General features: G+C 44.2%; 1 protein-coding gene across 1 annotated transcript in view; it reads left to right on the forward strand.

Moving 5' to 3' along the window:
- The window catches only part of LOC141026730 (uncharacterized), a 29,544-nt gene extending 20,425 nt beyond the window's left edge, over positions 1–9,119 (forward strand). Inside the window, exon 2 of the mRNA XM_073503577.1 lies at positions 8,103–9,119. Coding sequence (XP_073359678.1) covers positions 8,103–9,112 — 1,010 coding nt within the window. The 3' untranslated portion in view covers positions 9,113–9,119. The remainder of the gene's footprint in view (positions 1–8,102) is intronic.
- The last annotated feature ends 566 nt before the right edge of the window (positions 9,120–9,685 follow it).

The following is a 9,685-nucleotide window of genomic DNA, read 5'->3' on the forward strand; positions in this document are numbered from 1 at the left end:
GTCTTTCAAGGATCATTTTAGCATTCTTTTCTTACCCTTTCTGTACTGTCTCGTTTGTCATGGTCATAAAGTCGTTGAACTGCTAATTTAATCTTTCTTAACATAACATTTCAGCTTTCTTGCATGGTTTGACAATAATAATAGCAAAAGACACTAAGAAAATGTTTTGTAGAACAAACAATTTGTTAACGTATACATAGATTTGGTTTTGAGTGAAGTTTTGATTTATTTTTATGTAAAAACAAAGTCGTGCTTAGTCCCATGAAATAGAAAAGCAAATTGCCATTGGAAAAAATTCCAAATGCATCACACCTTTTTTGTATTATTGTTGATATTTTCTTTGTCTGACACATCTAGGTGTGCTTATAGCAAGCAACAAGTATCACCCTTCTGCAGCAGATGTGGCTTATATATATCATCTTGGCTTTATTATCCCTGCCAGCTATCACCATGTGAACTAGTTTTCTTTTCTTCTATCTCTAATTTCTTCTATGGTCACGGCAAGGTCCTCCCTCGATCTCCCAGTTATTCTCCGGCCAAACTATTGATACCAACGTATCTACTCGTTGAGAGAATTTTCCCTTTTTTGTGTTTTATGGAGCTTCTCCCTGCCTCCTCACTTCTCTCTTCTTCTTTTCATTTACACGCGAGGGATCGAATGGGGAGTAACTGCAGGGTATCTCAGAGCCAGCGGGGTGGCTTTGGGACCTAATCTGGAGGATTGATCACCGAGAGGAGAAAAGGAGATGGGGTTGCTGGAGTTTGTCTCAATGATGCCATGGGTTTGCTTCCATTGCGACCAAATGAGAACGAATGGATCTCCAGTAGCCTCGGACTGATCCTTGTTGCCCTCACGTGCTCTCGCCACGCGCCGGTCAGTACGTGCCCCAAGATTGCATGCCCCCCTGTTGAGCCTCCAGGCCCCTCCTTCGGGTTCAGTGACTGCTTATGTCCTAAAGCACTTTCATTTTCAACCATGATAGTACAACAAACACTAGAAATAATAAAAATTACATCCAGATACGTAGACCACCTAGCGACGACTACAAGCACTGAAGCGAGCCGAAGGCGCGCCCTTGTCATCGCCCCTCCCTTGCCAGAGCTGGCTAAGGCCCCATAGAACCAACGCACCAGAACAGCAACCACCATAGAAAAAGAGGGTAGATCAAAAGGATCCAACCTGAAGACACGCGAACGAAAATGAACGACGAACAGATCGGAGCAAATCCACCAAAGACAGATCCGCCGAAGACGCGCCTCCACACACCCACCGATGATGCTAGATGCATCACTGGAATGGGGGCTAGGCGGGGAGACATTTACTCCATCTTCAGGGAGCCCTTGCCGTCTCGCCTTCCTGAGAAGAACACAAACCCTAACAAAGCTCGAAAAAAGATCTAAAAACAGAGCCCTCCCACTGTCAAGGTCCGAGATCCACTCTGTCCCCATGGCCCTAAGGCCACCGAAGAAAGGACGGACCGGCGCCGGCGCCTGTGGGAGGCAGAAAACCCTAAGTTTTTAGAGGCGGCGGCTGGCTAGAGACCTACCTTAGTCTATATGATGAAGTTTAATATGTGCGGACATAAATAACACCATGAGCAACTCTGTTAAAATTGCGCTACTTCGACAATTATCTATTATATATTAAAAGAACTTAGCGCTCTAACCAGAGAAAAGATAGATATGCTAGCAAATCTCACAAACATTAGATACATCTTATCATTAATCAAAGAGAGTACACGTTACAAGCCTGAACTAACAATTCAGGGTAAAATCCAACCTTGAACTTCAAAACTAGTCATCCTTCACTCCGAACTAACCTTCCGGTTTAAGAATCAACTCGATCTCCGCTCAGTTTTGACTCGGTCAAGTGATTTTTACCACATTGACCGCAGACTGGGCAGTGCCATGTCAGCATGTGGTGCCAACTAAGCCCAACTAAAAAGCCAAAGCCCCTCTTTCTGTGTCTCATGTTCCCAAGCCCGAGCCCATCCCCGGACAGCAAGCAACCATAGTCGCCGACGTCCCGGCGGCTCCTTAATTCGTCCCCCGCCTTTGCGACAAACGGCGGCACTGCATGTCGGCATTCATGTGGTCATATTTGTCCGGGCGGTCATTGGGGAGATTCGCGGTGGTGATGCAACCATGACAGAGTGGTCCGAGGAACCAATTTCCCATCATGTGGCATCAATTGCTCGGACGGTGTCACAACCCTCCAGTCCTGTGACTGCACACTCCCCTCCGTTATCCAAATAATTGACCTCGCCCGCCTCCGCCTCCGGCCAGCACGCGCCGCGGAGCGACCGGATTCTTCCAGCGGCGATCCTTCCCTTGAGAGTCGCCCACGTCTTCCCGGCTCCTCTCCCCTCATCCTCCGTCGGCCTTGCCGGCTGGAGTGGGGATGGGAGGGAGGTCCTGGCTGTTCCTGTACAAAGTAGATGTAGTTGTAGACTTGCCCACGGGGCGTTTGGCATCATGCTGTTAGACTGCAGTGTCCGGGTGCTCGCGCGCAACACGCCGTGCTTGCCGGAGTCGCCACCGGCTCATTCTCCATGGTGGAAAAGGAGCGGCGGAGGCGGATCTGGTCTTTCCTGCCTTAATAAGTGCGCTGTGGTTGCAAGTGGTGTAGGTGCGGTGGTTTCTTTCGTCTCCTCGTGCCATTGTGGTTGTGGTAGGCAGCGCTGGGGAGAAAACCACCTCATCTAGATTGCCTGGAGCTGGGCCTCGCCGGATCCGAGCTTCCGGCGACGGCTGGGTCTCCCCCCGATCCGGAGAAGGGCTTCGGGCATGATGCTGGAAGCTAATGATGATGGGGATCCGGAGCTCAAAAGACGTTGGTTCAAGAGAAGCTACGGCGCCCGCGCAGGCTGGCCGGTCTTCTCTGTCCATTCATCTGATCTTATGGTCGAATGGCGGCTCAAATCTTTCCTCCTGGCCTCGATGCTCAAGTGGAGGTTGTGCTGCTTCGTGTTGAAGTCCATGGTGTGTCACCGTGAAGATCTCGCCGGACCAAGTGGTTCGTCCCCGACGCTGGCGGTGATACGATCTAGCAGGGAGCAGTTTGGACCCGATCACATTTTTCCATATCTCTTCGGGGTCTTTTTCGTAAGATAAAGGGGCCAGTTTGTATTTTCTTTCTTCTGTAGGGTCCTTGTTGTATGATGTACTGCCCAAACCGTCATATATATATATATATTGAGTAGGATTTTCTACAATAGCTTGCCACAGAACTAGTTAAGGTTTTCAACAGTGGAAAAGTTCTCAAAAATCCTGAAAAAAATACTGAACCAACACACCTATAATATAAAATGATCCAACGGAGGGATTGAAAAAATATGACTGCATGTGTCCTGGACAAAAAGAACAAAATTTTCAATATATATTGATCCTGCAGTGAGCTGAAATGCTTGTTTTTTCGCTGAGGACACATAAATGCATATTTTCACAATCACACCGTTGGATCATCTTATTATATTACACACACTAATTGGAAGCACCATGCGAGGCACCACATTTATCCTAGAATTAAGAAATTTCATCCATCTGATTAATAAGTATTATGTTGGTAGCCGTCCGATGAAACATGAGATGTGTACGCTAAGGCAACGTACAGGAGCTGGCCTCCCCATCCCATCCGTACACCCCTGGGCCTCTCCCCTTTCCAAAGAAAAAAAACAGCAATAAATCTTAACGTCATCTCCCTTCCCAAAAAAAAAAGGAATGTGTTCTCTAAACCAACATACGCGAGCCCTCGTGCCCATCCCAGCGTACACTCCTTGGCCTCTCCCCCTTCCAGATTCCTTCGAAAAGAAAAATAAATAACAAATCTGATCGTCATCACCCTTCTCAAGTGAAAAACAAACCAACTAGAGAACCAGATTTTGTCTTCACATGGCCTTTGCGTAATACAGTCTGCAGGTGTTGAGCAATCCGGCACGGTACAATCTACTTACAATATTGACCGGTGTAGGTGGGGAGAAGTCGTCGCCAACATAGTCTCCCAGTGCTCATGTACACCCCCACATGGTTGTGTGCAGTTCTAAAAAACTATGTCGCGCGACCCTGCTTAGGCTACACCACCATCATCCTAGCCGCCAACATCCACATCACATGTTGAATTGATGGCTACTGCTAAACCGATCTTGCTCGGCGCCTCATCCGACCCATCAGGCGTAATTTTATGAAGGTTTCTCCGGCATGGGTGATGCAACCGACAATAGTTAACAGATTAGATTCGTTTATGTTTAAATTCCTCAGCAGGTCTCCATATACTCATGTGCGTCTCCTTCAATCTTTAGTTTTTCTTTGTTACTTTATGGATTCAAGCAACCTGTCGGCAGAAGCTAGGTCTAGATTGGAGTGTTCAAAGCAAGAATGAGTTTACATACTGGTGTTTGCAAGATCCCTCAAGTCCTGGCCAAAAAATATTACTCATAGACTTAGTGTCTTATTTGAGTTTTAGAATCATCGCTTTTATTTTTGTTTCCCCAAGTATAGAAATCTTGAATCCCATCAGGTTCGAGATTCTGGCCATATAGTAACCAAGCATATATTTTTAGTCTAGAAGATGAATTTTTATCCGACGATGGTTAATGCGGCAAAAGAAAATGTGTGCTGGGCTGTTTGAAGCAGATTAGACAGTTATCGCTGTTGGCGCTCTAGGCGAGCTAACATACTATATGCCAGATCAAATGGCCAAGCTGTTCAGGTTCTCAACATCGTTTGATTTTGTCGATGTACACGGTCGTCTCTCTGTCCACCTAGCAAGGAAGTATTTTAGAATCATGAATTTTGTGCTCATTTATCTCTAATACTCTGTCCAAACCGATTGTGCTAACTCTCCTATTTTATATGGCTGATTTGTGGAAAGTGCATTGCATATGTAAGTAAACTAGGCTTGACCAACGTTGAAGTCTACCATCAATTTTTAGTGCCTGAACAAAAATAATTGACCTTTATACACAAACTGGTCGTGCTTTGAGAATAGGCATCGCTTGGCTTGAAGGGATGCAGATGAGCATGTCATGAGGACCCAACGAGATGTAAAGCGAAGAGGTTTGACGTAGTGGCTTATATCAAGAGGCAACGGCGGTTCCGGTCGGCTGGTGATATGTAGCGCCAGCTACATCCTACGTATCCTGTCGCAAAGTACTGGCCAGTGTAATACAGGTTTACTCTACATACATGTTTTGTTGGAGTCTAGCATAGCTTGATTATTCTGCATGCTCATATATTATGAATTTTTTTCCCGCATAGTTTTTCACTGATACACTGCTTTTACATGATTAGCGCCTAAGCGAGTGTCGAATTACATTGTTTCTTAGAGGGAGAATTATATTGTTTCTTAGAGCACCAATTCACATGGATGTGTAAGAAAAATCTCATCTTCGCATACGATTATGCATGAGATATACATATCTTTGTTACAGATAGAAAATAGAAAAAAATTCTCCAACCAAATTAATCTTATAATTCTCAAAGAATTTATTGATTAAGAGAAGTAATCTGAAACCCATATAATCTAGCCCACTGACGCCAATTAGATAATTTCTTATTACGTGGTTAGAAATATCGCATATGTTATAGACAGAGCAACGTGCGTGGGTCCAGTATTTCAAACAACCTGTTTTATAACTAAAACAAAACTAGATAGAACTCAAATGCCTTTCATATGTTCCTAATAGTACACTTCTGCATGGAGATTCTACATATTAATACTAAATCATGTTGGGTGATTAGTGTCTCGACATATATGAAGATCAAACTCTGTTGGACTTTCACGGCATAAGGGAAAATATAATCTACAACATGGCATTTGTTATTGGAGCTACGTACAAAGACTTTTAGGTAATGAATAAATAGAGCATGGACCTGATTTTGCATTTGCAACCATGTCGTCCACTAATATAATGAATCTAAACTTAATGAAATTAGAAACCCTATTTTCATATCATCGTACAATCGGAGGTTTCTTGGCATGATCCAGATGGAATATGTGTGCCATGTGACATAACTTAATCACAAATTAGTCAAAGCAATAAATATTCTTTGACCTCTATGTATAACTAATAAAAAATGATACATGCATGCTTAATAATGATCAATGAAAACATGTTCGCACTACTGACAAACATTTCAAATTCGTAAAAATATTGGCCCAATATGAGAATTAATGCTAGCCCGTGCAGGTGCACGGGTTGATGACTAGTTGATGACTAGTTTAACTAATGCAGTGCCACCAGGTCCTTCGGGACCCTTCTCGTGTTAAAAAAACACAGACTAGGCTGAACCCTCGCCGCATCGAACCTATATTTTTGAGATACTGATGTATTTATGTATTTTTTGAGTGGATATACAATATCATCCCTGTGTATAAAGTTCATCTGTGAAAGTTGGGCTGTTTTCTGCTATAAGGCATGCATGGGTGCATTACGCTTGTAGTTGAACATGCTGGCTGCCTAGTACGATTAGATTTTGTACTCTCTTTCTCTTTTTGAACATTACTTGTCTACTCTTCTCACTGGCCTGCCATTAAGAATTTATGATTATGTTGTTCACCTCAGGCATGGGATGTTGTTTGGTCCAAGTAGCTCCAGCTTAGGGCTCAGGCATGTTCCACATGGATGGCATCAAGGGGGAGTCTTTGCTGGTGGCGTGCCGTAGCAGGCAGTCCAAGCAAAGCTGAGCTTGCACTTGCCGAGCCCCAGGGCAAGTACTACATGGCTGACGTGGTTTAGAAGTTCGCCCAGGCGTGATTCTGAGCGAGCCAGCAGATGGAGCTTTGCTGAAATATAGAAAACAAGCTGGTTGTGTCTACTTTGCCCAGGCATGAGTAGTTGTCCGCAACAATCCCTTGTGAGTTTGAAATAGTTGTGGTGTGCCTCCACTCCCTCCACAATGCGCAAAAACAATGGTTTCCGCACGTGAACACGGCGACGAAACTATTGATCATCCAGGAAAGTAGGATTGGGAGCAAAGTAGTCCCTGCAAAGTAGTCCCTATCTCGGTTGGTCACTCTTCTTCCTTCGAATGAGCCCTTGAAATTCAGAATATGCTCCACTTGCTAGTCTATTTCCTCTTCCATGCTCATGAGCATGATCAAGTCCACTTCTTTGTCCAAATCAATCGAAGAACTCATCTTGAATCAGTTGATCAAGCTCTGTCGGTCCATACTCCTCATCTCAGGAAGTATCGGAATCCATCATTTTCCATAATAAAATCATAAAAAATCCGGTCAGACAATGTGTTGAACACACCAAGCGCAAGGCGGAGCTAAAGAGTTGCTGGACGAACCGCGGTGGCGTCCGGGCCGTCGATGACGTCCCACGCGGCGGAGGACGGGACAGAGGACTGCTCTGCCGGAGCTGGCGGCGCAGAGGCTAGGAACGGCTGCGGAGCGCGTGCGGCTGCAGAGCGGCGAGACGAACGGCCAGGGCCGGCGGGGGGGGGGGGGGGGGGGGGGGCAGGGGGGCGGCCGCCCCGGGCCCCCACCCAGGTATGTACTAGGGTATATACGTATAGCAGGCTGTAGGCCCATGTCAAACAAAATAGCCAAAGGCGAGGCCCTTCATCATCCTTTCACGCACACGCACAGGCTCGCAAGCGAAACGAGCAGCAGCAGCAGGATTAGCGACATGCGCGGCTTGATTAGCGATCGCTTTCCTTCGTCCCCCACGTGAAAAAAAGACAACAATATGCTATCCTTTCACGGCTTCACCTAGAAAAAGAAGGCCGATCGTGATCCTGTCGATTCTCGACAGTTCGACCCGTCTGATCATGCAGGCTCCCAGCCCTAGTCTGCCGCCTGCCGTCGCCGACGCGCCGTACTGCAGGTCTGCCGACTGCCATCTGCCCCTTGCTAATTTCTAATTCTCTTCTCCTAATCTCCTTCCTAATACAGTTCACAGCTGATTTCAATTCAGGGGGCCCTCACGCTTGGTCAATTGCTCATTGCTCTCCGAGTCTAGGCGCTGCAAACAGCACTCGGACTGACGCTATCAGAATTCAGACCACCAGAACCAGGTATATTATATTTGTGTTTGGCCGTTCCTTGATGCGTATGTGGTACTGTTCAATAATTGATGCAAAAATTACTTTTTCAGGATTGTGTTTTAGCATGCCTTCAAGAAACAGGACGTATGCATCAGGTAGCAAAAAAAGGAAAAAGAAGAAGGCCGCAGATAAATTGGTACAATCACAGCATGGACATATGCACAGATATTTCAAGTGTACTTCCACTACTTCGATTAATCCAGATGATGAGTTTGCGATAGTTGCCATAGAGGAAGAGCAACAAAATAATGTGAATTCAGAATTCGATCAGCAAGAAGAAAATGTCGACACCAACATCGACGACAACAATGTAAGTGGCTCCGAGAATGTAGGTAATTCATCGGATGCACAAGAACAGTCTCCTAGTGTTGATGAACCAGTCTATACTCCTAATATTTATGATCCAAGAAATTGGGATAATCTTGACAATAAAGCAAGAGATGTATTAGTTGAGAAAGGGCCAATGAGAGAGGAAGAGGATAAAATGGAATATCGTGTAGATGATGCAGGAAGACATTTTTCCTATGTTCATTATCATAGGAAATTAAGCAATGGAGAGAAACATGGTAGAAAATGGCTAGTTTATTCAGAAGCTGTTGACAAAGTTTTTTGCTTTTGTTGTAAGATCTTCAAGTCTAGCAGTAGCAGGAGTCAGAGTTCGTTAGCACATGATGGATTAGATCATTGGAGGCACATTAGTGAGAAGCTTAAAGAACATGAAAATAGCGTTGATCATATTAATAACATGAACAAGTGGAATGAATTAAGGATTAGACTGCGGAAAGAGGAAACTATTGACAAGGAATTTCAGCATAAAATAACAAAGGAGAAAGAACGTGCCAGGCAAGTTTTGTTAAGAATAATAGCCATTGTGAAATATCTTGGTAAACGCAACTTGGCTTTTCGCGGAAACAGTGAGCAACTTTACAAGGATGATAATGGTAATTTCTTAGCTTGTGTTGAGATGATTGCAGAATTTGATTTGGTAATGCAAGACCACCTTAGACGTATCCAGAACAAAGAAATTCATTACCATTATCTCAGTCATAAAATTCTTTGAAGGATAGATTTAAACAACTAATGGTGTTCCAAGATATCTTTGGATTTTTATTGAGCTCGGGCACCCTGAAGTCATTAAGTGATAATGAACTTGAACAGTGTTGCACAAAATTTGCAGAAACATTCTCTCTTGATGGTTCATCTGATGTAGAGGTATATGATCTTATTTCTGAATTGAAGATTATGAGATTCACACTTTGCCAAATGGCGTAATGTCTGCCATGGAGATTTTTAGGCATGTCAGAGTAGTTGATTGTTATCCAAATATCTTCATTGCTTATCGCATCTTATTTACTGTGCCTGTGACGGTCACATCGGCTGAAAGAAGCTTTTCAAAGCTGAAATTGTTGAAGAATTATTTAAGGTCAACAATGACTCAAGAGACGTTAAATGGTTTGGCTACATTATGCATCGAGAAGAAATTATTGGATGAGATTGACATCGACCCCATCATAAGCGACTTTGCATCGAGGAATGTTAGAAGAAATTTTTACGGTAATATTTATAAATTATTTGATACGCATACTGATTTTGAATGCATTGGAGTGTTATTGCTAAATATTCATATATACAT

The sequence above is a fragment of the Aegilops tauschii genome, chromosome 7 (assembly GCF_002575655.3).
Source record: "Aegilops tauschii subsp. strangulata cultivar AL8/78 chromosome 7, Aet v6.0, whole genome shotgun sequence".
Lineage (NCBI taxonomy): Eukaryota > Viridiplantae > Streptophyta > Magnoliopsida > Poales > Poaceae > Aegilops > Aegilops tauschii.